Raw genomic sequence first — 26,326 nt, 5'->3', positions numbered from 1 at the left:
AACAAACAAACACACGAACTTCGCGATTGGTATTCATTTTTGATTTGTGGAAAAATAGTCCAAAAGTTTGAAAAAATATCTGTTCATTGTTCTTTTATTCCCTAATTAACCATTTCATCAGGAGTCACTCTTTACACTGGAGCGCAGGTATTACCAAAAACCTAAATTGGATATGGAATCTGGAAAACTAGCACTGATGCTAGAAGCAAATTTGAAGAATTTATGACTTAGCAAAAAATTAATCATATACATAATAGTGTGAAGCTCAACGCCAATTTTATTGAAAAAAAGAAATCCTCCCTGGAAATATATGTATTCGTCTGCAAAAATCTTTTGTCATAACATATTTTTGATATATTATCGACAAGTATTTATCATTTCGCCCATAGCCATAGTGTGAAATCTATAAAATTCGGTTCATCAATTTTCAACAAAAGTTGAATTATCGAAAGATACTCATCCGTCGTTTATATTGTTACATTGAATATTGAGCGTGTATTTTTCTTCTTCTGATAGATTTTTCTTCTTCTATTGTACCAAACGGTGGCGTAGTTCTCATAGCTCGCGTGATTTTGGCTGAGAAGAATTCAATCTTTCGAATGACATAGATTTCTGGAGAGACATGAAAGAGTGAAGTTTTTTTTTGACAAAAATGGAATTTTATTCAGCTTGTGTTCGGAGACTATAATAGCACAAATTCTATAAATGTGATTCTCGTCAACACTAGCTCCCCAGATTCCATATCCGGAAATTATTTTTAAACTTTCAGAATGGGGGAGCCCGTGACATTTACGTGTTGAGTGGTATAAAATACTATGTACTATGTACTCTTAAAAATCAATAGAAGATAGAAAATGAGGAACGCCGTCTTTCCATTATATTCTTCAATTTGACGTCGTTTATTAAAACCATATAATAATATCATACAACAAATAACTGTTGAAAATATGTGGGCTGTTGTTTGCAAGCATTTTATTTTTCGTTTTCCATGTACGCAGTGGTTTTGGTTTTGTGTCTGTATATAATATCCCAATTTGCTGTGCTGTACACTCTGTTGCTTTGTTTTTGTTTGATGAATCAATAGATTCAACGAACGGAAGCAGACAATACTGTTTCCCATTTTCTCAGAAAATGGTACATACAAACGGGAAATTCATTTGCCACACAACGTAATAAAACGTAACACGGTGATTCTTAGTTTCTTTGCTTCTTACATTGTGTTATTGTTTTCCACTTTTTCGGATGATGGGATGATGCTTATTTTCCCTATTCTGTGTAATGTTTTCGTTGTTGTCGTTGTCGTCGGTCGTTGATGCTACCAAACTCTGCGAAAACTGGGAGCAATCTCTTAATATTTATATACATATACATATATGTATTCCCTATTGCTTTTTTCGATGGAATGCACAAAAATAAATTCGTAAATTCGATGCTATATGTCATGAAACTTACATATCGCCACATCGTTCTATCTTTCATTTATCCCGATTGCGTTGTGCGAATGCGCACAATTTATTTTTACATAGCTTTTATGTATGCATTTAGTCTCGTATATATCTCTATTCGCCTACCTAGTGGACACAGCGTTGTATGATAAAATACTACATTCAATTTGTTATTCCTCGTTTTTTCTCTCTCTTTCCCTCTCATATTGAATGGGAATGTATACACATCTTCCTTTTTGGATACACATTACTGAGCTCCCAAATATTCGTGCACTAACTTTTGTGACTGCCATCGAACACGTTAAAACGATTTACGTTGGTGATGTGTCTACATTCAAAACAGTTTTAGTAATTTTTCAAAATAGAATCAAATTGAATGTAACAAAAAGTGTTTTAAGTACGTGCCCGAAAACTCACCACAAAATAAACAAATAGACAAAAATAAATAAATAAATAAAAACAATTTCCGATTGCAATCGTTTTCGTTTCGATAAACTAATTGCCGACGATCCGAACAGTGTTAATTACGCGAATATTTTGGTATTCGATTTTGATTTGTGGTTTATTGTCTGGTCTCATTCTCAGTGTATATACATACAGACACACACACACACTCACTCACTCGCATCATCGATATAGATATATGTGCGTATAAAACTATATAAACGCAATACAAATCGTTTGGATTTCGGGATAGCGCATTACAAATTGAAAAGGTTTGTACGAGACGGGACAATTACGTTTTGTAGATGATAGATTTCCTTTTTCAGACAGCCAGAGCGTCATGAAGTCATATTCGAATTTTTGTTGTTTTTGTCGTGGTGACCGAACTAAAAATTTAACTCACTCGACAAATTCGTGCAATTATGTTACTTATGGATATTATGTCCTTAATAGATTATGTAGCGTAACCGCTTTGAAGTGGTCATTTCCATACCAACTAAATCATTTGAATCATTAATATGGGCAGGGAAGTGAACACATACTTGATGCACATACGTACATCGTACCATGGTTTTCATTGAGTTCAAAACGAGAGAGAGATAGAGTGAGATGTAGAAATATTTGACCCAAATAAATACCAAACCTACCTACACCTCAATTGCTGGGATTATCCGGCATACATTTTCACACAGACACACATGTATATTTACAATATGACACACGAATAAAATGTCTAAATTCATCGTGCGGCATCGACATCGTTCATTTTATTCTTTTCTTTATTTATATTCTCATTTTCTCGCTCTGCCATATCATGTATCAAATGTTTTCATAGTATATTAACACGGACATAGTATGATATGCGTTACGGTATTCAAATCGCGAATTCTCTTTTGTAATCATTTAATCACACGAAAGAAACAACAACAACAGCACCAACAAAAAAAAAGAAATGTTTGATGATGATGATGATACATTTTTATTCATATGGGTAACGCAAAGGCGCAATGTTGACGTGAGTTTCTATTTAAATATAGGTCTGACGAAAAATACGTAACATTTTTTCGTTGCGAATATGAATTGAAAACGAGTGTGAATAATAGTTTTTGTTTACATAAATTTAGAGCAATTGGGTGTTGTTGAAGCACATATCAGGGAATCGATGGTGATTTTTCATCAACATTGAGACAAGTGCAATTTATTTCATGAAAATTTATCGTTGAATCACTCACTTTGACGCGAGAACTGTTGCATTCCAACGTATGTCATGCACACTCAAATACACATACACGCATAAAAACACATCTACCTAAGTAAAGAAAAGCATTACGGAAAGAGCGAGAAAAAAGAGAGTTATTTAATCTGGTTGCTCTTTATTTTAAATTCGATTGCATTTTACTTTGAACAGTGAAAGGGAGGGAGAGAAAGAGAGTGTGAAGAGAGAAAGATGTAACATCGTAAAAATGACCGGCAATTTTCAATCGATTGCAGCTTACGCTGTTTTGTATCGTATATGTTTTTATGTTTGTACTAATAAAAACTTAAAATAGCTTTAATATAAAGAATTTCAATAAGTGTGAGTCGAAGAAACACTGAACCAATGCGCTATAAATAACATTCAGCGTGTAAAATGTTTAACGCAATCAGCCGAAAAATGGACGGCAAATTTCAGTCGCGCTGAAATAAACACCAGTGTTGTAAACGGAAAACCTGATAAAAGTGAATAGTGTTGAAAATTATTTTCACAATTTCACCTGAACACTGCTCTCTTTTTTTCGGTTCTTCAGTTGAACAATTCAATCATGGATATTCCCGATTATCCTGAAATCGAATCGTTAAAAAATACAACAATTTTAAACGATTGTATGTGAAATACGACACAAACATTTGTGATTCTAAATCCATAATAATAATAATAATAATCGATCAATATTGTGTCTTGATTTATTTATAAAACAATTATTTTCACCCCTCCTTTTTCTCTTTTTCTATGTCTATTGTTATTATTAAAACCGACAGCACTAAACATGTCTTTGTCTGTATCTGGATCGACCGGTAAAACAACAAAAGTTTCAAGTGTAAGCACAACATCAACTATTTCGTCGACAAAAACAGTAACGGTTTCAAAAAAGAAACAGCTACAGGAAGTGGTAAGTTACCTCTTTTTTTATCCATTTTCACATTCAATTACTTTAGTGCTGAACCAAATCCATTAAATGCAATTTGAACGCCATTAATTCATCCATTCTCTTTTCCACGCCACAACATTTTACTAACCAATCCCAAACCAAATAAACAAATAGTGTTAAGAATTAACTTGGAAACATATTGACGTTACGGACAATTTGGTTTGCAACCATTTACAAATAATATATATTGATTGAAATTGATTAAAAGCAATTCAATTACGCGACCCAATCAACAAAAAGTACACGTTTTTTTTTCTCAAAAATGAACGGGCAAACGTATCCATCGTCTGGGGATGGTGATGTCATTCCAACAACCGATGACAAAAACCTTAAGTCCCATGAGTATGGCGAAAAGAAAAGAATGTCCTTAAAATTGCCATTGTTGAATGTGGTCGTTACAAATGCGGTCGCCGATGACCATAATACCGAAATACAAGACGAAGTGCAAGACGAAAAATGTGAAAATGATTCGGAAAAAATGGATTTGAATGGTGAATCGAGTAAAAAGAAAAAAATCTATGAATCCGATGATACATTCATTCAAGCAATATTCTCGCAAACCATAAAATCGACAACTGCAACGCCAACGGACGATGAGCCCAGTCAAGATTTTGATACATACAAACAATCATCAAAATCGGGTGAAGACGATATTGAAGGAGTTGCTACTACCTCTGAGTTAGCCATTACACCAGCGGACGATAGGTCCGAGCCTACTAACGATGAACCAGCCGCAAAATATACTTATTTTCATCAAACAATCGAAGAAGATGATTCCCCCGTCATAGAATCTAATATAGAATCCGATGTAGATATAAATGTTACTAACGATTCCGTGACCTGTAACCCAATTAGCCCACAAACTACCACAATTTATACACATAACGATAAAACTGAAATCAATATTTGCACGGAAACAAAAGAGGACGATGAATTCAGCGAGAAAGATGCATCGATCGATAATAGCTTAAATAACACATCAACAGCTTATGCATCAAATGAAGCAATTACCGAATCCGAACACAGTCTAACCCAACTAAACAGTTTTGAATCGGATGTAAGTGTAACACCATTCGGTTATTAATTCATTTCTCTCCTAATTCATTCAACTAATATTTTGATTGTATTTTTTTTTTGTGGGAAATTGATTTTCGAATAAATTTAAAGAGTTTGATCAAAAATAGAAGCAAAATGTGGTCTATTTTAATCAATGCCATTGTGTGTTCGTTAGTTTGGTTCCTTATTTTTCTCTCTCTTGCTTTTCATTTTGTTTCTGCAGCAAAGCGAATCTCAAAAAGGCGATGAACAAGTTGTTGTTACGAGCGAAAAAACAACCATAGAGAAGTCCAGCAACAAAAAGAAATCGTCAGAAAATGGAACAGAAAAAAAGAAGAAAAGTAAAAAATCGAAAAAGTCAGTCGACGAAAAGGAAAACATATCCGTCGTAAGTTTCTCAAAGCACGTTTAATTTTATTTCGAACATTTTCGGTGGGGAATTTAGACATTTATCACTTGAATTCAAGTTATGGGGTCAATTTATGTTCTCTTTGAGTGACAAGTGACAAGTGTTGTGAACAGAGAAAAAAAAGAAACATTTTTTTTTGTGTACTCTTTATACTTTTTTGAATTTCATCGTTTGAAATGAACGCAACGAAGCCGCCAAAAACAAAGAAAACATTCATTGACCGATTGTTGGTAGAATATGCAAAAATGTAGAATAAATATATATCAGAACAAATAGAAATTGTATGGTCTGCCATTTAGTTTCTCTTTTTCCTTCATTTTATTTTTCTTTATGATTTATGTATTTATGATCAGTATATTTTTTCTTCTGTTCGATTTCTTCTAGAGATCAAGCTTTAGTAAATTTGATGCATTGCAAAAGCAAAACTTGAAAAATGTACGCAATGATGAAGGTGTCAAATTGAATGTAAATGTTTCATTCATCATTTATGGTGCGCTAACTGCCATTTCATAGACAACACGCAAAATAACATTGATAGAAAATATGCACAAACACACATACAATACACACACACACACCTAAACATGAAAATCAAATTTATATTTTCTAACCACATTTTATTTTCACATTCGTTATTGCCATTTTATTAGTGAGTTAATGTTGTTAATTCTCATTTTTTTTCTTCATTTTCAATTTGTTTGCTTGCGCTGCTTTGCATTCGTTCACTGTTTCGAAATGGTTAAACAGATGACTTAATTACTATTATTATACTTGCTTTTAGGGCTCGACCGAAGGTGATAAAACATGCCGATCGTGCGGTAAAATTGTGTATAAAATGGAAGAGATAAAAGCGGAAAAGAGTGTCTGGCACAAAAATTGTTTCCGATGCAGTCAATGCAGCAAACCTTTAAAGTAAGTTTTGCTTTTTATTCGTGCTCACTCTGAAACGAAAAGCTCTGTATATCTTTTAAAATGCTTTTTCAGTGTCGACACATTTGAAAGCCACGAAAGTGTATTGTATTGCAAGCTCCATTTCAAATCGCTCTTCAGTCCAAAAGCTGTCGAAGATACTGAACCAGGTAACTTTTTATTTTACTGATGACTCATTCAAAAAAAAAAAAAAAAAAACATACACACACAAATAAATGATTTTTCATTTTAGAGGCACCCCGCAAACCTGAATTGATTATTCGTGAAAGTCAACCGATCGAACTTCCACCGGATGTGGTTCGTTCATCCGATAAAAGCGATTTGGGATTGAGTGAATTGCATCAGCTGAATGTTAAGGAGCGTTATAACATATTTGAAAATGCTAAGAAGGAAGAGTCTCATCAATTATTGGAACGTGAAGAGCGTGTACTTAAGCGTGGCACAACTGTTCTATCAAAATTGGCCAAGTATAATTGCTAGAGTTTCTATTTCAATTGATTTTGTGTCAAGTTGATTTTACACATACACGACCGCAATCGTTGTTTTTTATAGATTCAAAGCCAAAGGAATGGACGTTGGAGATGCTGAAGCAAACTTAGCTACTGCTGACGAATCGGGCGGCGATGAAGACGAATATGATGAAGATGTTGAAGACATTGATTTGCTTCGCGCCAAGGAAGCACAAATTGAACGACCTCTTTGCTCAGTAAATATGGATGATATCAAGAGTAAATTTGAATCGGGTCATTCACAATCGAGAGAAGAACGACGCGAAGAGCGCAAACAAGAGATACAAAGCATTCGATCGCGATTATTTATGGGGAAACAAGCCAAAATAAAAGAGATGTACCAACAAGCAGTAGCTGACAGTGAACAATGTATGTAACATGCAATATTTATTATGGTGCTTTATCTGAGAAAATTCTATCTCGTTCTTTGTTCGATACTGTTGTTCGCTTTTTTTTTGTTATATGATTTAAATGTCGCGTACAGTCATTTTTCATTCTAAATCTCATGCTAGAACATTCTTGTTGTAAATAGGTGTACGTGCCAGCAATAAAAAACCAGATGTTGACATTGGTGATAAAGCACGTTCGATCAAAAGCAAATTCGAAAATGGAGAGGTGTTTAAAGATGAACAGAACCATTCGCATCAGATTGATGATAGCGCTGTATTTGAACATGGTGAGTTATTGGTTGATATGCTACTGTATTAATATGTACGTATGAAAGGAATACTGTGTGTGTGATTGTGTATATGTGGGTGTGTACATGTGTGTGTGTGTGTGTGAGAGAGAGAAAGAGAAACCTCAAATCAAAGGCCAAGCGCAAAGAAATACGAACAAAAGTAGAAAAGTAAAATGTAAAATTGCCGAATATTGTTTTCTTTGAAACATGTCATTAATTCGTTAGGTCTTGGCAAGCAATCCCGTTCGATTTTCATGGAAATCGATGCGAAGGCGACATCATCACCGCAACACACACCGTCATCACCGGGGGCAGCATCATCCAAGCGTATAAATCCCGTTTGGCCACCGGAACAAAAAGAAAATGTGAGGAAATCACTGTGTAATAAATTAAAAAAACGGCCGCAATAATTTCCCCCAATCATTCATTCTCTCTAAAATTTCGTTTCTTTTTTCGTCTTTATCTCGCAGACAAATGGCGCTGACATTGTAAAATATGATGAAAAAGTTGACGAAGTAAAAATTAAAACGGCCGACATATCGAGCAAATTTAAATTTTTCGAAACTTATAAGCCGGAAAGTAAAGAGAAAAAACCATTTAGAATCACACCACCAAGAGACGGCGTCGTGCCACAAAACAATGAAACAGAACAAGAACAACAACAATATGAAGGAGAAGAAGAAGAAGAAGAAAAAGAAGCAGGAGATATTCCGCCAAACGGCATCGCATACATTGATGCATCGCGTAAAGCAGCACAAAGAAGTTCGACTACCACAAAAATGCTGTCCATGTTTCGCCAAATGGAGGATGATGTGCGCAGCAATCGCAATCAACCATCCGGTTTGAAACCATTGAAAAGCTTCACACCCCCGCCAGATGATGGACGCCGTTTGGTTGATCGGAATAGTCAGTCTGGCAGTGAATATACCGATTCGGAGGACGAAAGCGAAGAAGATTCAGACAATGAAGAAAACAAACGTCCAATGGATGAGGCGTTACAACAAGCACAGGCAGCTGCACGAGCCAAACAGCTACGTGCCAAATTTGAAAAGTGGGAACAAAAAGAAATTAAACGCGAACAAGAGCGACAATATGATGGTGAAGATCAATCGCAGATCGATACCAGATGGTAATGTATCGAAATCATAACGATTTCGCACGAATATTTCTTATAGTAATCAACTCTTTCTATCTTGAACAGCATTCGAGCCAAATTCGAATCGTTGCGAAATGCACCGTCTTCGCCCAGTCGTGAAAAGATACAGGTCAACAGATTTGTGGTAAACTAATATTTTCAGCTACACACTTCCCATCTTTTTCTATCCTTCAAATCTCTTTTTTCTTTCATTCTTTTCTAATCTTTGTCTTTTCTCTCTTTCTTTTAAATACTGTAATTCACAGTAATCTATCACTTTGGATGTCATATGCAGTGTACACTTCAATTTTCGTTGTTGTCTATATAAAAGAGTGTTGAAACTGAATGAAAATGAAAAAAAAAACATATTATACATTATACGGATATATAAAGAGGAAACTTGGCACACAAACGAATTTCAACAAAAAAAAATCTCTCTCACAGATTTGAATACAAATCTTTGAGTGGTATAAAAGCATAAAAAGAGAATTCAACTGGCACTGTAACAACCAATAGTAAAAAAAAAAGAATAATTTATTTTAACTTTATTAGACTATTTGTTTTGTATCCAGCAATGTACATGTTTTCTTATGATGCAATATACGGTAGCTGATAATACAATAAAAATGCAATAAAATAAAATTGATAACTCAAAGTAGAATCGTGTTTGATCATATCTTTGAAGAAATATATTCCCCTGAGTGTGTTACGTTCTTTTCGATCTTTGTTTGTGTCGGAGGAAATGACGTTTGACCAGCAATATTGGAAAAGTAAAAGCAAAAATTGTATATTGATAAGTACTTTAGAGTGAAAAAAGAAAATAAATATATTTTCACTTCTTTCTCTTGCTCTTTGTTTTTCTCACTCTAACTCCACCTCGATGATATAACAGGGTAAGAAGCAAAAGTGCTCTTGAATCTCGTTTATTGCACTAAAATCGTGATGAGGAAGGAAAATTGCATAAACCGATTTCTGTCGTACTTATTAAAAAAGAAGCAGCGCTCATTCTCTCTCTCACTCTCTCTCTCACACACACATCCATATATACTCAACGAGCTAAATACTTTGACCTTTCCGACCGAACCATAAATTTTTCTCAGCGTACACACAGCATCTTGTGCTTCTCATATGAACTGAATGCACACTCGGTCTGTGCATAGCATACGGTGTGCTCACTCTTTGGTTGCATCTCGCACATTATTTTCAACTTGACACATTTTAAAAAGCTTTATTTGTAAGCGCAACAATTTTATAAGGAAAGCATCCTGTGTGTGCATTCCAGCGTATAGTGAGTTGTATGAGAGCTAGCGAGAGCTTTGAGTGAGATATTTATTTGTTTTGTTGTTACTTTCTTTTTTTTTTGAATAAGCTACGTAAACATTGCATATCAGTTGGAGCAGTTGTTGATGGACCATTCTCCGACTCCGTGTTTGTCCTCTATGCACATATCGCATGTTCGAACACGAACAGTGTGCGTCGAACTTTAGAACCGTAACAACGGACTTCGATTACCAATGAGTGCTTGAATATTCCCTTCGAAATATACGAATTCAATTTTACGTCACCACAACACGTAATATCATCATCATCATCACCAGCAAGGCGTAGAGATACGTTGACCAAAACACCAATACATACGCATACACGCATTCAAAATAAATTTAAAAATAAATAATAAATCCATTAAAACGACGATTTAATTAAAAAATCAATTACGACAGATTTAATCGCGATTAAATCGAATCCGAACATGAATAAGGATTTAAAATAACGATAAAAATATTAAAGCAAAAAAAAGAGAGAAAATATTATGAAAATTTAAAAGGAATTAAGAAACGTCGCGTACAACAAAGTAGATCACACCATTTCGAAAAGAAAATTAAAAGTTATTAGGCAATATAACGAGCATAAACTGGCCAAGCAAAAAGAAAAAGTTGTGAAAATTACAGTGCAAGAAGAAATCCAAACTATTAAAGTTATCCACATATCATCAATAATTCAAGAATAGTTTCGAAAACTTGTACAAATATTTATTTAGTTGGTCGGTACAGGCATATTTCAAATAAATAGCCAAATAACAAAAGCAGTGGCGCTAACATTTGAAGACAACAATAATAAAAAGAAGAAAAAACTTGGCAAATAAATTTCGAACTTGAACAAATAAAAGTACCACTCCACAATCCAATAAAGTCCAAAAGAATAGTGTGGAAAGCGAAAAGAAATGGCAACGATGAGCCTTAGCAAACTATTGTTCATAATTTTAGTCACAAAATCGTTGATTTTTGCCGAAGCATTAAAATGCTACCAATGCGGTCAATACAATGATGGTGTTGGTTCGATTACACCTTGCTTAAATTACACGGAGCAAACAGCACCGTTTTATTTGAAAGATTGCCCACGATCATCGGATGCTTATTGCATTGTAAGTGCAATTTGTTGTTTGTTCTTTGTTGAAAAGCTAATTTCTCGGTAGTTTAGCACAGTTTCTGTAGTTTTCTCATTCTCTTTTTGTTTGTTTGTTTGTTTGTTTATTTTTTTCTTGTTCGTTTGCAATTTATATCGTATCATATCTTAATAGAGCACTAGTGTGAAATTGTCGGAAATGCAAAACGGAAGTTGTCTAGACAATTCCACGTATTTGCACACGATTCGCACATAAAGATGCATGTAATTACTCTTTCCCTTGGGAAGGAATCGATTTGTTTGCCAAACAAAACTCCACGAATATGTTCGTTTCAATTATTAATGCATTGATGTTGCGCTCGCACTCACAATTTACATCAGTTGAAATGCACAATTTCACTGTGCACTTTTTGTTTGTGCTTTATAGAAATATATATAAATATCAATGTATACATATGTTATTTTTTCATGTTCGTTTTCTTATTTTCCAGAAATACAAGAGCGAGCTTTCAGAAAATTCGATTCGGGATTGTGTAGCTAGTTGCACCGAGAAGGGTGAGTCTTAACACTTAACGTTAAGAAATGGTCATCAATAATTCTATCTACATATCGAACACCTTCTTCAAATTACTCAATTCCCTCAACTCATTCGCAGTTCTTCATTCAAAACGACACTTCAACCTCCCTTGTCTCATCACACTCCATCACTCTCATTGTTACATTATTCTTCATTCGATATTAAATGCAAATCATTCAATTCAACACCACCAACACCACCAAATGTTATGGCTGCTTTAAACATTTATCAAAAATGTTCTGCACAAATTTTGAGTGCATGATGTGAGTATGGTGCAGCGTATTGTGAGTGCTGCTTCGCTTGCGTTAAATATTCATCCGAACAGCATAGTCACTCTCTGTTTTTTTTTCGTGTGTAAGACATAACATAAGAAGAAAAGCGCACCGAAGTATGCATATACGGCGAGTACAGCAAATACATTTAGGCCAAAAAAGACGAACGAGCGTTGATTTTGACATACATATATATTTAAATCTATATATATATAGATGTACTCAGATTGACTGCTTATTCTTAGATATTTATCATACATATGCATAAAATATATATTTCATATTCCATATGTGAAATGCCTTGGAGCAGATAAATGGCATATGCACAATGCATACGAAAAAGTTATATCTCAATGGCGGCAAATGAAATATTCTTCTCTTCGATGAATTTCCAGAAGAAAAAAAACGAAGATGAGAAAGCATCGGCATTAGAATACGAAGATGAAGATGCAGAGAAGGATTTAGCATATTGCATCAACGGTAGCGCCAAGATATAAGACAACGAGAAAAAGGAGAAGATTTGCCGAGTTGTCAATCAATTTTTTTTTATCTTTTTGTTATAATCTCCAATTTGTTAGCAGATCGACACCGACATTGATTCAAATGCAGCGCGTGTTCGGAATTATTTTTGAGTGTTTGTTTATACGTTCTATTATTCGATTTGCGAGTTGGTCCATGCGCCACAACTATACTTTAATCCTGCAAAAAAAAAGAAGATTTAACTTTCACCATCAACCGAACAACTAATCTACCTGCAATCATTTGTTATTTCTCATGTTCTCACATCAGCCAGTGTGTGTGTGTGTTTTCACCATTCATACATTTGAACTGTGTTAAAGCAATTGCAGAATGTTATCTAGCCCATAGTCCTCACAATCCATAATCCATAGCCCATATCCAGAGATAGATAGATAGACAGACTGAGTGTGTGTGAGAGAAAGATAGAATCGAACGAGCGAGCGTGCGAACAAGCAAGCACACAAAACGCATTCACAGCAAAATTCCATTTGTGTGCTTTGTTTTTCGCTGATTTTGCCTAGTTTTTCTATTTTGAATTTTCTCATGGCGCTTGTCTTTTTTGTTCACCCAAATAGTACGGGAACCATTTTTGGTGGGATTATTTCATTTTTCGTTTTTCGTTTCTCGTTTCAACAGAAGTGTGGAATACACGGACCTATTGCTGCAACGTGGATGCCTGCAATGACGCATTTACCATAACCATAAGCAAAACAGCACTTGTTCCTGTTCTGGTTGCAACACTGTACGCTTCGACCGCCGTAATATTTCGCCGACAATAAACATCAGCGACAACAGCGATAATAACCGAAACCAAAAGTATAACAGCGAAAATGTGACTTTTCAAACTGAATATATACAAAACAGAGAGAAAAAAAAAAACTACACACACAAAAATCAATATTCACACATAAAAATTAACAGATCCAACAAAAAAAAAATGTTACAAGAAAGAAAAGGACAAAAACCATATGCACCAAAGATACCAAAATTTTATTACGTACACATTCAATGCATGATGCATGTGCATAATGTGCAATATTATAGCATATGATCGTGATACTGAACAATTTTGGCTATCGCGTAACATGCTTCTCTTCTTTCATATGTTTTTTTTATCTTCGTTTTTTTATTATTCATCTCTCACCATTTAGTTTTTCATATGTTCATTAGTACACACACAATGCATCGAATTTTCATGCCTTTCGTCATACACACAAATGCACACAAAACACTATGCACAGTAGCTATGAAGTAATTTTTTTTTAAAATTAACCTCCATTCCACATTCCATGTACGTGACTCTAGCAAATGTAATGTAATAACAAAGGCCCGCACCTTCTTTTGTAAACAACATATAAAAGGAGTGAAAAAGCTAAAATTCAAAAGTTGAGGCCGCTTATTACATGAAACATTCTTAGAGTCTATTGAAAACATTATTCTCGTTTAAGGAACCATTTTCAACAATTTTAGGAAGACGACAAATCGCATTTTAGTATTCACTCTCTCTCTCTTTCACTCCCTTTCCCTCTATTCTTCTATATAGTTAAATGTATGCAATTTGAAGCCATCTTTCGTTGCACACGTTCGGAATTTTGCAAGCAATATATGCACACCTATATACATCATTCTTCTCGTCGCATTGAAATTGAGATGAGAAAGAGAGAAGCCACTTCACATAGAAATACCAAGTTAACTTTTGCGATAAACACTTAGTAGCTAAATAATGTAGCGAATGTAATTCATTGCAAATGATGTTTAACATTCAACACAGACACATAGGCATTCTACACTCTCTCTCTCTCACACTCTCACTCTCACAGACACACACTCACATTATACATATATGCATACACCGAATTTTCAATAAATTTTGGCTTTATTATACTTACATATTCGCCCATTTTGAAAACAAAAGCAATGAAAGAATTTACAAAATATTTTAGGCAATATTTGGGTACTTTTAGTATATAAGTAGTTTGTGTCAGCAACAGAATTTTAAGGATAATATATCCATAATTCATTTTCAAAACAAAAACGACGACAACAATAGCAGATCTATTTAAAACTACTAAAGTGATCGTCATGAAATTATAATCATAATTTTTTTTCCCCTTTCGACATTGAATAATTGATGTGCCCACTGTGTACATTGCAATGGGACTCATTGAGAATAAAGTAGCACTAGCCCATTTGAATACCGAGTGCACTGTTCCTATTCGGTGCTTTTGTGCTTAATTTTGGGTGGCAATTTGTTTCTGTGTGTACATTCGCCCAACTAATTTATTCGCAAATGAATAATAAATAGGCATTTTTTTGTGTTTTATCTGTATTTATCAGGATATTCTGTCAGCAATGTACCACTGGTGTGTATTTACCATTTGCCATCCAATTTACAAATATATTTAGTGTAATATTATGATAACACAACGGGCTATCATATGCACGCGTGTAATACAGATTCAGAATGCAGTCACCATATATGTATATATTTGTTTCTTGTTTGAATTTGTGCGTATTTGGGCATCCATAAATGCAAAATCACAGTTATTAAATTGAACATAAATTGAAATTATTTTACAAAGTAATTTAAAATTATACGTTTGAAATCCAACATATAAAACACACATACACATATTTATAGATCGAGCAGCCTACAATATTTGCTTTTGTCGGTTTACAACTGTGTGTTTGTATATTTATTATTTATTTGAATATGATAGCTTTTGAACAACAGCAAAACAAACACAAGCCACGTAGTGTATTCAAATTCAGGATGAGAAATTACTTTTCAACTAATTAAGAATAATAGGTGTGGTCAGTTTCATTGGTTAACCGTTAACCGTAGTGAGTTCATTGTTGAACCACATATATAAACTATTCAAAGTTCGCCTTAAAATATTAGTAAACATTTAGCAAAGCTTAAGCAGCAAACACACAAACACCAACACGTATACATACAGATTAAATCTCATCCCGCATGTAAATGGAAAATGTGAGAAAAACAGAGACACAAAAATAGTGGAAAAAGCATGAAAATGTGAAACTGACGGGTACATCACTGTTTTTCGGTTGTTTTTGATTAAGGTCGTCATTTGGTGCGATGATGGAATTAATAAGCAATATACCACAGCAACGCTGCTCTGAATATCATATAAGTTATTCAATAACTAAAAACAGCACTTGATGAAGAGCATCTCCATCCACTGGCACTTCAATTTTGCACTTACAGTCAGCTTCTTGTCATTACACAAGGGATTTTACAAAAAACACAATATAATACTTCCAAAAAGTTTTTTTTCATTTTTTGCCTCTCGCCAACAACTTGGTCGCCCGCAAACCAATTTGAAAAAGTTGATAAAGCTTACAACACACAGAAGATACAAGAAGAGAAAAAAAACAACCACCATGTTAAAGATCTTAAACGTTGTCTTCCATTTATTGTTTACTTTGAACTTTTACAATTAAAATGAGTGAAAATTTACAATAAATTTAATTTTCATACTCCATTAAAAAAAAAATAGAGAATGTTAAACGAAGATGGAAAAAAATACCAATTTAAAAACATATAACAGAATATGAAATGAAAACGCTGTTCGAATATTTATAAAATAATTAATAGAAAATTACAAATCAACACTAATAACCTAGTAAAATTTTACCAATTGACCAACAAAAAATAGAAACCAAAAATACACACACCCATTTGGATTTAGACGAGAAACAAAAAACCAACAACACTTTTTCCAGTAGTTAATAATAATAATACAATAATAATACCAATAACTTTCACATTTGTTTGTTTCTTTTAACTTAATTGCAAATTGTATTCTTCAAATGCGACGGTGGCTTCAATTTTTCAATGAAAAAAAGCTCAGCAAGCTCTTTTCTTCAGCTGCTTTTCGCTATAATACTCTTTTAACTCTATTTGATTATGCATTTTGCCAAATTTAAAACTAACCTCTTGAGACCAATTAACAATAAAAAAAAAAAATAAAAAAAAATAAAACACAAACAATTTTATCCCAGAAAAAAAAGCATAAATGCTCACTGTCTCTTTCTATATATATAATAGCCATTGAAAATATTTTGATTTTAATTTTAAATAAATTCATTGGCCGTTTTATTACAGTTTTTATTCAATCGTTCTTTTATCTAAATAATCAGTGGGTCGATTTTGTTAGCGGTATCAATGATATACAGGATGTGTCATATAAGTGGCTCACTACTGAGGGTATAAATTTCGTTTTTCCCTTTTGTTGGAATAGTTTTCAAAAATCTACTTCGATAGAAATTCGTTGAATTTTATTTCCAAAATTTCTATCAGAGCAGATTTTTAAAAATTATACCAACCTTATTTGAGACACCCTGTATATATATATTGAACATCGCATAGACGATGGCATGAGACACCCGGACCGACCGTACTTAAATCGACCGGCAAACCGAGCTCAACATATTCCCTATCGACTGGATATCTATAGATTAATTATTATCTAGAATGTGAATTAATAGTCGTTTTCATTTTGTTTATGTATTTAGTTGTGAACTAATTCAAAATTTAGGTCTACGTTATCTTATCGCTTAATTCTTAATTTACGTTTTGCTGAAAAAATGGTAATTCGTTAGTAAACTTAAATACCTTTATTTCAACTGATATTATTCAAAAAAGCAGTGTGTCCATAACATATAGAAATAGCACTAAATAGTGTCGATATCTTTACTATATCGGTGCACTATATATGGAAGATATTTCCGCAAGACACCGTAACTCACAATCGAAGTGAGTGCAGACGGCAAAAATGTTGACGCATACACACAGTTCTTTCTACTGCCGCACGGCAACTTGTGATTTTTCCCGTCTACACTCACTTCGATCGTGAGATACGGTGCCGTGCGGGAATATCTTCCATATATAGTGGACCGATATAGTATAGATATCGACACTATTTAGTGCTATTTCTATATATTATGGACACACTGCAAAAAAGTGGAAAAAGAAACCAAAGTTGAACACAACAAAAAAGTCGAGACAATGAATCTCTCTCTATCTCTCTCTACTCACATTCAATTGAAAATCAACTAAAACCCTTTGAATCTCTCACACGAAACTAGACGGACAAAAATATTAAAAATTAATGTTAAGATATGAGTGATACAAATGTGTTGAGAGTTATTGTGAGAGAGAAAAACCAATATTGGGTTCGGTTATGGAATTTAACGGGGTGAACAATTATAGAAAATATATAGTCTTATATCAAATGCTTTAATCTATGTAAGACGGATAGATGAAAGACCGAAAATGAGCTAAAATAAACAAAATGGTTGGATTTACTGCAGTTTACGTGATTTGCGTTTCATTTTGGGTTTTGGTTTTTTTATTATTATTATTTTGTCGCATTGTATGCATATGCACGTTTTGCATGTGCCTGATATTTGCGTGTGTGAAGAAAGTTGTGTTTAATAGTTTAGTGGACCATTTCCGCTCGCTTCAGCATCGTCGTAGGTATCTAGGTCATCATCATCTTCATCATCGGACGGTTGAGATACCACATTTTTGGTTACTTCGTCTGAGGACAAAAGCATTAATTACAGATTCGTTTATGGTTTGAATATACATATGCATCCGTATTTCCATATAACATAACATCGAAATAGTTAAGTAGTAATCATCACTGACTATATAACTTACCACAAGTCGGTCTCCCTCGTTTGCGTGTATTGGCAAATTCCACACCATGCTTATCAACACACCAACAGATACCAATTTTGCTATGGCATTGAGTTGGCCGATAGAATCCTTGAATGTCGCAATCGGGCACATATGCGTCTAAAAATTGCATTTCATAAATGATAATTGATATTTAAATCGATTACATATACACGCCAATCCACGGTGGGTGGAGTGATTTCAAAAATACCTTTGGCGAGTAGGTCGTATTTAATTCGTCTTCGAATTGCTGCACATGGACGATCCGTCTTTTCGAAACAACGGCACCATTCGCGTGTTGATAAACTGGCATCATTATCAACATCGCATGTATCAATGAACGGTTTGATGCATCGCTCATTTTGATCGTGTTCCAAATCGAACAATTCCGATGTTGACAGTGATCCATCGTTATTGATATCTAGGTGGCCAAACATCCATTTTGCTTCGATCTAAAAAAAAATCAATTCAAAGACATTCAACTATCGAATCAATTAAAAGCACACTTATAATATAATTTATACCTTGCAAGCAGCTGGAAAATGTGCTATTTTTTATTTAAAAAAAAAGCGTATCAGTAATTTGTTTTATCGATGGCAAATTAAATCTTTAAAAACAAGTTGGTTACCTTCAGATTTTGCAATACGACGTTTTTGTTTTTTCGTATCTGTCATTATGACAGAAAACCAATCCAACAGACGATTTCCAATTGTTTGGAGTTCCTGTGTTTGACATTCATCTACGACTTTACAAAAAAAAAATATTTCTCAAATTATAAAATTTGTTTCATCTTACACGTAATGGGAAATGATTGATGGCATTTACCTTTGCATGGGCAAAAACCTTTACAATTGACTTTTATTTGTGAATTATGGACACAATTGTGATAATCTAGACGGCATGCAGCCGAATATGTTCGATTATCGGAACCACACACAAACGATGATTGTTTACTACTTGGGCACTGTTTGCACTTCCTATCAATGCAAGAGGAAATTAATTGATTTTAGTATATAAGCTTTATTGTTAGAAATAACGTAGATAATTACTTTGGATTGCCATAATAGTCATCAGTCAAATAGATTTCGTCTGAAAATTTGGGGGTGTCAATATTACCATTTGCATCGCCAACTCTCGCTACTTTTTGGGTTGATACGCTAATAATTTCATCGCTGCAAAAACAAAACAGTTTAACTCATTTTTTTCCTTAATTTAAATTATTATACGAACTGATTTTTATGGAGCATCGCTTTTGAAACACAAAGCGCTGTGAAAGCGTCTTCGAGTAAACACAATTCACGCTTTTTACAATTGAGGGGTTGGCATAGGTCACCTGAAAATACATAATATTGTATAAATAAATTACAGCAAAAAAAAAGAACATAATATGTAGTGAAATTTACTTTTTGGATCATATATCCATTGTTTTCTTTTACGTTGTACATCTTTCTCCACCTATACGCAAACGAAATTATATCGAAACAGATAATATTGAGTTGGACCTAAAATACACTCATCATATATCAATCGAGAAAATGCAAAGTTTTTACCTTGTCAACAAATTCAAAGTCCAAGTCGAGCTTTTTCTTTTTTGCCAAACAATCGTTGGCAAAAATTGACAATGCCAATATTGCCCAAATGAAATTCATGTTGACTTTTGTTTTATTTTTGTCTCTCTTCAAAAATAAATCGCCTTTCTATCACTGAAAATAGCTAATTATAACATTTTTTTTAATTGTTTAACTCTTCACACCGTCCACATTCAATGAACATAACAAAAATGCGTAGTATATTGTTTATTTCTGCGTCAAATTTTCCACCAAATAAACTAATAAAAAAAATGATTAAATTTGCAAATACTAAGGTGATAATGATAGCTTTTTTACATTCAAAATGTCAACTTACCCTCGAATGCCAAATCAAATCGATTTAAATTGATAAAGACGTGCACGTTCAAATTGAATTTAGAAATTTAATTGTGAGCAAAGTGCAAAATCAATTTTTTCCTCCGTTTTATGAAACGCTTTTTTCACTTAAGAAGAATTACAATACCACCGACTATGAGCGTGTATGTATGTGTGTCTAGTGAGTATGCGTGCCTCTCTGTATTTATGTACACACACGGAAAATTGTACGTGGCATAAAAGTTTTGAAGTGTCACAATACGTACAGATACGTTCGGTCCCCGTGTGTGTTTGCACACCCATTTTGTGTGTATGTGTGGCGAAATATCCTAGACAAAATATGCGCATTACTTCCGAATTGGTGTCGCGCCCGCCGTTAGACTCCAGAAATGAATGCATTATTATTATTAACTCATTTTCATTGTACAAATGCATCTAAACAAATGCAAATTTCATTTCATATATATATATAAATTACGTAAAATGTCCAGCATTGTTTGTCTTGTGCATGAATACACACTGATGCACATCTATTATTCAGTGTATTTCAATTCAATCGTTCAATATTCAGAGCTTTCATAAACTTTTCATACAATTTCAACGCGAATCTATCCGATTCAATGAACAAAAAAAAGAAATTCAACTGAAGAAATTGACGGAAATGTTGAAATCACCGTTTAAAACAACATTGAGACGTGCATTCAAGGATTTTAAATATACTTTACTTGGTTTTTTTTTAATGACACAATTTATATTTGCATTGAAAGTGGAACGTTTTTTTTCTCTTATTTTGATAAACTTTGGGTTGCCGCCACTCATTTGCGCTTCATTATATTCAAGAATTAAATTATGAAAGATAAGTTTTTTAATCTTGAGATCAGCATTGTATCCTACATCTTTTCATTTACTTAAAATAACAATAGGTTTTGTTATTTTAACACAATACATTATATGTACAATTGTACATACTTGATGTGTTCAATAGAAAAGCTCCCCAATTACAATTAAATGCAATTTTCTGAACCAGAGAAAGAATAAACCGGATTGGCACACATATATCTTATAGAATGTTGACATTTGTGATAATATAGTCAAATTTATTTCCTGCAGCAATTCGCTCATTAATTGTTAACTTGATTAACTTGAAGACAAAAGAAAACCATTTTACATTTGCATTTCGAATATGTTCTATCCGATACGTTTTAGGCGACAAAGGTATTTGCCATTGATATATTCATCAACGATTCATTTTAGTATAACTATATCCGTATATAGCCAGCGGCACAGATATACCTGCATGCGACAAAACTGCTCTTACCGTATTTTTTTCAAGATTATTCAGAAATATACACACAGAAAAGTTATTTTGTGTATTTTCTTTTGAGTCTCTTTATTATTGAACAGAATAACCATTTTGCTGGATCGCAATCGATTTATTGTATTGAACAATATTCGTCTGACGGCAATATTTTATACTCAAAACCGTCAGTTGATAAATCCAGCTGGATATTTTAGCAGATAAATCGAATACGTTGCATTGAAAACTGTTCAGACGGCGAAAAAATACAGACAATCTTAATGTTAGTGTGCGCGAATTACTTTCACGGCAACGCATTCTATTTATTTAAAATTTGTTAAAATATATGCGACTGGTATTAGTCAAGCCATGACTACTAGACACGACCAAATCATAATATCTGGCACGATGGTGGTCACTTGATCTAGGTCGTGATCCTCATGATGGCAATAAAATTCTGAAAAATCAGTGTCGCAAAAACTATAAATTAAAGGGAATCTATATAAAACTTCAATCATACGTGATTTTTCATTTGAATATCATCGAGTGAATTTTCTTATGTAATTGTGTGTTTAGTATTCAAATTTAAAAAGATGTTCCACGTTAATATCATTATTTGCGTTGTTGTTACATTTTTCGCTTGTTTTATGCATGGTGAAAAAATCGACTATGGCTGTGAAAGTGGGCGCTGTTGGAAGATTTGTTGTGTATCATACTGTGGTTGAGTCGTTTTTCTTATGTGATTGATGAGTTTGCATCAAATTGTTGAAATAACGGCAAATGTAAATTTATATCCAAAAATAAAATATAATTTCGCCTTTATTAAATTTATTATGTTCAATTTTATTAAATTATAGTTTATAAATCATAAACTTATAGCTAATTGCAGAGACTGCTCTCGAAAATTGAGCACTCTTATTTAATTGTTAGGTTCGTTCTTCATTTACTCGATGTCTTCTTGAAATGTGCATCTGTAAATTAAATTTGCTATAAGTGCCGTACTCACAAAAATTGCAAGTGTGTGGACGATGATCCAAATGAATATGTTTATGATGTCGCTACAAATGGACAAATTATCATTTCAATTTGATTTTGCTTGAAAATTAAAACCATCTACATTACCTTTAAAGCCCTCTCATTAATTCCACGAAAATCGCATAGAACACAAGGATAGGGATTTACATTGAAATGTACATTCTTCTTATGGGTCTAAAATGACAGATAATAATTTAAAAAAAATGGCAAACTTCTTCAAACTCAATCTTACATTTAACGTTTGGATTTTGTAAAATGGTTTTTTACATATGTCGCATGGAAACGGTGAATCGTTGGTGTGATATCGCGTAAAATGCTGTTTGAATCTTTGTTTGCATATAGTAGAATGTCCGCAAATATGACAAATATATTTTTGAACGTTTTGATGTATTCTCATGTGCCTTCGTAAAATTGCAATGGTTTTGAATCTAATCGAAGAAGAAAGAAATGGTTAATTTTATGTGTTTTGAAGCGACGGATGGACAAACCAATAACGATTGACATCTTTAGTCAGAAATTTATTTGAAAAAAAGAAATCGTATCTTACGTTTTGGGACAGTGCTCACACGGGAACGGTCGCTCATCCGAATGAATTGATTTGTGCTCTTTTAATTTACTGGCTGTAACATATGCTTTTCCGCACTGATCACATACCTTAGACTTGGTAACTGAAAAAAAAAGAAACCCATTCGATATTTTCGAGATTTATTTGATTCGTGTTGAAATCAATTTTACCGCCAATATGTTGTCTCATGTGAAATTTCAGTGATGACATCGATTTAAGTACTTTTTTACATAAATAGCAATGAAACTCTGGTTGAATTTGGTTCGGTAGATGGGTAAACATGTGAAAATATAGATTCTTGTAATACGAAAATCCTTTACCACAGATGCTGCAAACACTACTGCTTGGATCTTTGGGATGTGATTTGAGATGGGCGCGCATCTTAGTCGAATCGTGGAAGAATTTCAGACATTTGTGACAGCTTTTGAACGAACAAAATGAATATAAGTAATAATTTCAATGCAATGCAGAGCATAAAGTCGTCACTAACAACGTGCGAACTTGCTTGAAACGGCGCTTGTGTGATTAATTTCGTTTGTTTTAGTATAAGTTGTGTAGCCGACGCATTGCTTTAGAAGTGCGATTTCATGCTCTGATTCGATGTAAAACATTTAAACCAATATCACATACCAGTAGCTCAAGTGTGGATGATGGAATTTTACGATGTGTTCGCGATAGTACCGATCGGAGAGAAATATCATTCTGTCTGGGCAGATGGGACAAATATATTTCAATTGTTCATTTTGATGATTCGTTGTAAAGTGAAACCATAAGTCACCATAAGAAGGTGCAGTGTATGACTGTGATGTTGATGCATTGCCATTTTTATTACATTTATAACAAGGATGTTTGATTTTAGTCCAATTGCTAAGATTAAGCTCTAGAATTTTTTCCGCTTTAACAGTTCCATCTTCATTCATATCCTCGCCGGTTAAAAACTTTGATATATCGAACTGCTCCAGTTGTGTTTGTTTTTGTTTTTTACGTTTAACTTTTTCTTTTACACTCCTTGTTTTCGATGTTGTCTTTTGTATCTTTTGTTGAATCGAGGAAGGTGCATCATTCAGTTCAGATTCACCATCACTGCTATTATTGGCATTATCAAAATCATTATTGTAATCATCGTAATCACTTTCAAATTTGAAATTGGAAACTTCAATGTGATCAACATCAATCGTATCGTCCGTCGTATTTTCACATTTCACTTGAACCATTTCTTCCTCATAACAATGTTCTACAACACCATGGATTTCGTGAAATGCATTATTAACATCTATCAATCCAAATAACTTTTGTTGAGCTCGTGAAACTGTTTCCCGAAAATACCAGCACTGTTCTAACTGTAAAAAACACGGAATGCAAACACTTTTTGGAAGACTGTTGTGACTTCGAAATGAATTCCAATTACAGCAAGTGATCAATTTTTGTTCGACATCAAAATTCGCGTCATCAATTTTGCATTTAAATTCTTCCGGTTGCTTCAAAACCGCACACAATCGACACATTTCTTCCATTTTTTGCCGAACTATAATTGATATGAGCACTATGTTTGGAACAAAAATTTGTTTAATAGTAAGTTGTTCAAAAAAAATGTTGTCATCAAACGTCAAATGTGTCAGTTTGGGACTAATCTCTAAACAACAAAAAGACAGTGTAATTAACGTGTTAATCGAATCTTTTTTAGAAAAGAAACGGTGATACATATTCGCATTACAAATTTAAATCACCAAAAACATTATCAAGTAAATATTTGGTTTAGTTGAATCAGTAAATGATCAAGTCATAAACGAAACTATGTTGTTCCGATATATTCAAAAGATGTTACTGTTATTCATAGGATTAAAAGACATTTAGTTTAATAATTAAAATATATATTATTAAAATAAAAAAGATTCATTGATTGAGAGAAGTATTGCAAATTTAGGTTGATTTTCTTTGACCAGTCAATTACTATTATTAAGTCTGTGTGAATTTAAATGCCTGTGCCGAATTTATAACGTTTTGACATTTGGAAGAAAACACTGTTTTCAGCGCCACATAAACATTTGACGTTTCCATAAGTGCGGCGAATACAAAACAATATAGATTCCGTACAAGATTTGGAATTGGTATTTTCTCAGCGCCGAAAACTTGGTTCATAGTCAAATCCCCATAATATTTTAAAAAAATACAATAAACAAAAATCACTATCGTATGGACGAAGCAATTTTAATATCCTAAATGGCATTGAAGTAGAAAGAACTTGCGATTTTACGCCAAACAAAATTTGTCGAGGTAATTCAATTTTGAAATATTTTCTTATTTTCATTCAGAAAAGACAAATAAGTATTGGGTGTATGCATTAAAAAAGGGAATTTCACGGTAGATGTCACCACTTGTGCGTTGTAGTAGGCATTTCAAATGACGTATCTGTCATTGATCTATTCAATTACTGTCAAAATCAGTCAAAAGTGTTTCATTTGTTTGTGCGCAGCATATTTTTTTACAACCATGGAAAATTTTGAAAATTGGCGCAAAAAACAGCATTTGCGCGAAGTTTTGTTGGGTCACTTTTTTTCTAAGAAAAGTGCAGCTGAAAGTCATCGTTTGCTTATGAAAGTTTATGGCAAACATGCTCTCGCAAAATCAAAATGTTACGACTGGTTTCAACGCTTCGAAAGTGGTGATTTTGATGTGCGTGACAAAGAACGACCAGGTCAGCCAAAAAAGTTGGAAGATGAGGATTTGCAAGCATTATTGGACGATGATCCATGTCAAACGCAAAAAGAACTTGCAATTGCGTTGAATGTCGACCAGGCAACCGTTTCTAGACGACTACATGCAATGGGAAAGATCCGAAAACTGGGAAAATGGGTGCCACATCAACTCAATGAAAATCAATTGAGAACACGAATCGATGCATGCAGAAATCATCTGAAGGAAATGCCGAAGAAGTGCAAAAATGGATCGATGACTGGATAGCTGGAAAAGATGAGGAATTCTTTCGACGCGGAATCGACAAGCTACCAAAAAGATGGACAGAAGTCATAGCTAACGATGGGCAATACATTGGTTAAAATATTGTACAGTTGTTTTTAAATAAATGTATCTTTTCACCAAAAAAATTCCTTTTTTAATGCATACACCCAATACAAACATTTTTTTTTACATTTCAGCTACTTTACATTCAATGATCAGTCATCAATTGAGCCAGTCATCGATTTGGAGCAAAAAAATCCTAAACTATTTATTTACGTACAAAATTTGAGTCT

At 33.6% G+C, this 26,326-nt stretch overlaps 4 protein-coding genes across 10 annotated transcripts; 2 read left to right on the top strand and 2 right to left on the bottom strand.

Moving 5' to 3' along the window:
- The first annotated feature begins 3 nt into the window (after nucleotides 1–3).
- Nucleotides 4–9,180, top strand: LOC116336706 (DNA ligase 1). 6 transcript variants are annotated; one of them, XM_031760755.1, is made up of 13 exons: nucleotides 4–147; nucleotides 3,909–4,039; nucleotides 5,358–5,522; nucleotides 5,928–6,008; nucleotides 6,325–6,455; nucleotides 6,528–6,622; nucleotides 6,706–6,940; nucleotides 7,026–7,351; nucleotides 7,515–7,658; nucleotides 7,887–8,026; nucleotides 8,132–8,790; nucleotides 8,863–8,941; nucleotides 9,063–9,180. In XM_031760755.1, exons 2-13 carry the CDS (start codon nucleotides 3,917–3,919, stop codon nucleotides 9,063–9,065), a joined length of 2,181 nt encoding a protein of 726 aa, XP_031616615.1. In that variant the 5' UTR covers nucleotides 4–147; nucleotides 3,909–3,916; the 3' UTR covers nucleotides 9,066–9,180. The 6 variants fall into 6 exon arrangements, with proteins under 6 accessions (XP_031616615.1, XP_031616613.1, XP_031616612.1 ...); XM_031760753.1 differs by lacking the exon at nucleotides 4–147 and adding an exon at nucleotides 1,611–2,161; XM_031760752.1 differs by lacking the exon at nucleotides 4–147 and adding an exon at nucleotides 3,577–3,752.
- Nucleotides 9,181–10,161: 981 nt separating this feature from the next.
- On the top strand, nucleotides 10,162–13,446 carry LOC116352319 (ly-6/neurotoxin-like protein 1). Its single transcript, XM_031784826.1, has 3 exons — nucleotides 10,162–11,218; nucleotides 11,691–11,754; nucleotides 13,204–13,446. Exons 1-3 carry the CDS (start codon nucleotides 11,018–11,020, stop codon nucleotides 13,344–13,346), a joined length of 408 nt encoding a protein of 135 aa, XP_031640686.1. The 5' UTR covers nucleotides 10,162–11,017; the 3' UTR covers nucleotides 13,347–13,446.
- Nucleotides 13,447–16,615: 3,169 nt separating this feature from the next.
- Nucleotides 16,616–20,323, bottom strand: LOC116352318 (proteoglycan Cow). Of its 2 annotated transcripts, none has more exons than XM_031784825.1 (11): nucleotides 20,180–20,323; nucleotides 19,825–19,987; nucleotides 19,678–19,729; nucleotides 19,505–19,607; nucleotides 19,324–19,446; nucleotides 19,100–19,251; nucleotides 18,903–19,013; nucleotides 18,799–18,821; nucleotides 18,486–18,726; nucleotides 18,257–18,394; nucleotides 16,616–18,134 (listed from the first exon to the last, which is right to left on the bottom strand). In XM_031784825.1, exons 2-11 carry the CDS (start codon nucleotides 19,921–19,923, stop codon nucleotides 18,025–18,027), a joined length of 1,152 nt encoding a protein of 383 aa, XP_031640685.1. In that variant the 5' UTR covers nucleotides 19,924–19,987; nucleotides 20,180–20,323; the 3' UTR covers nucleotides 16,616–18,024. The 2 variants fall into 2 exon arrangements, with proteins under 2 accessions (XP_031640685.1, XP_031640684.1); XM_031784824.1 differs by having other exon boundaries at nucleotides 18,903–19,019; nucleotides 20,180–20,322.
- A 1,970-nt stretch (nucleotides 20,324–22,293) lies between these two features.
- LOC116352367 (zinc finger protein 724-like) lies at nucleotides 22,294–24,716 on the bottom strand. The gene is made up of 6 exons (XM_031784906.1): nucleotides 23,706–24,716; nucleotides 23,246–23,496; nucleotides 23,058–23,178; nucleotides 22,743–22,938; nucleotides 22,598–22,684; nucleotides 22,294–22,533 (listed from the first exon to the last, which is right to left on the bottom strand). Exons 1-6 carry the CDS (start codon nucleotides 24,587–24,589, stop codon nucleotides 22,402–22,404), a joined length of 1,671 nt encoding a protein of 556 aa, XP_031640766.1. The 5' UTR covers nucleotides 24,590–24,716; the 3' UTR covers nucleotides 22,294–22,401.
- Between the last annotated feature and the right edge of the window lie 1,610 nt (nucleotides 24,717–26,326).

The sequence above is a fragment of the Contarinia nasturtii genome, unplaced genomic scaffold (assembly GCF_009176525.2).
Source record: "Contarinia nasturtii isolate CC-2019 unplaced genomic scaffold, AAFC_CNas_1.1 Cnas_scaffold_187, whole genome shotgun sequence".
Lineage (NCBI taxonomy): Eukaryota > Metazoa > Arthropoda > Insecta > Diptera > Cecidomyiidae > Contarinia > Contarinia nasturtii.
Note: the sequence above shows the minus strand (reverse complement) of the source record. Positions and strands in the feature narration are given on the sequence as shown.

Excerpts from the sequence above, each read along its gene's own strand:
- LOC116352367 (XM_031784906.1), bottom strand. The coding sequence starts at position 24,589 with ATGGAAGAAATGTGTCGATTGTGTGCGGTTTTGAAGCAACCGGAAGAA. Across the intron at positions 23,497-23,705 it reads CATCCACACTTGAGCTACTG|CTGTCACAAATGTCTGAAAT; the intron begins GTATGTGATATT and ends TTCGTTCAAAAG. Across the intron at positions 22,534-22,597 it reads TTAATGAGAGGGCTTTAAAG|CGACATCATAAACATATTCA; the intron begins GTAATGTAGATG and ends GTCCATTTGTAG.
- LOC116352319 (XM_031784826.1), top strand. The coding sequence starts at position 11,018 with ATGGCAACGATGAGCCTTAGCAAACTATTGTTCATAATTTTAGTCACA. Across the intron at positions 11,219-11,690 it reads CATCGGATGCTTATTGCATT|AAATACAAGAGCGAGCTTTC; the intron begins GTAAGTGCAATT and ends CTTATTTTCCAG. Across the intron at positions 11,755-13,203 it reads AGCTAGTTGCACCGAGAAGG|AAGTGTGGAATACACGGACC; the intron begins GTGAGTCTTAAC and ends TCGTTTCAACAG.
- LOC116352318 (XM_031784824.1), bottom strand. The coding sequence starts at position 19,923 with ATGAATTTCATTTGGGCAATATTGGCATTGTCAATTTTTGCCAACGAT. Across the intron at positions 19,608-19,677 it reads ATGGATATATGATCCAAAAA|GTGACCTATGCCAACCCCTC; the intron begins GTAAATTTCACT and ends ATGTATTTTCAG. Across the intron at positions 19,252-19,323 it reads GACTATTATGGCAATCCAAA|GAAGTGCAAACAGTGCCCAA; the intron begins GTAATTATCTAC and ends TTGCATTGATAG.
- LOC116336706 (XM_031760749.1), top strand. The coding sequence starts at position 4,341 with ATGAACGGGCAAACGTATCCATCGTCTGGGGATGGTGATGTCATTCCA. Across the intron at positions 6,941-7,025 it reads GTTCTATCAAAATTGGCCAA|ATTCAAAGCCAAAGGAATGG; the intron begins GTATAATTGCTA and ends TGTTTTTTATAG. Across the intron at positions 8,027-8,131 it reads CACCGGAACAAAAAGAAAAT|ACAAATGGCGCTGACATTGT; the intron begins GTGAGGAAATCA and ends TTTATCTCGCAG.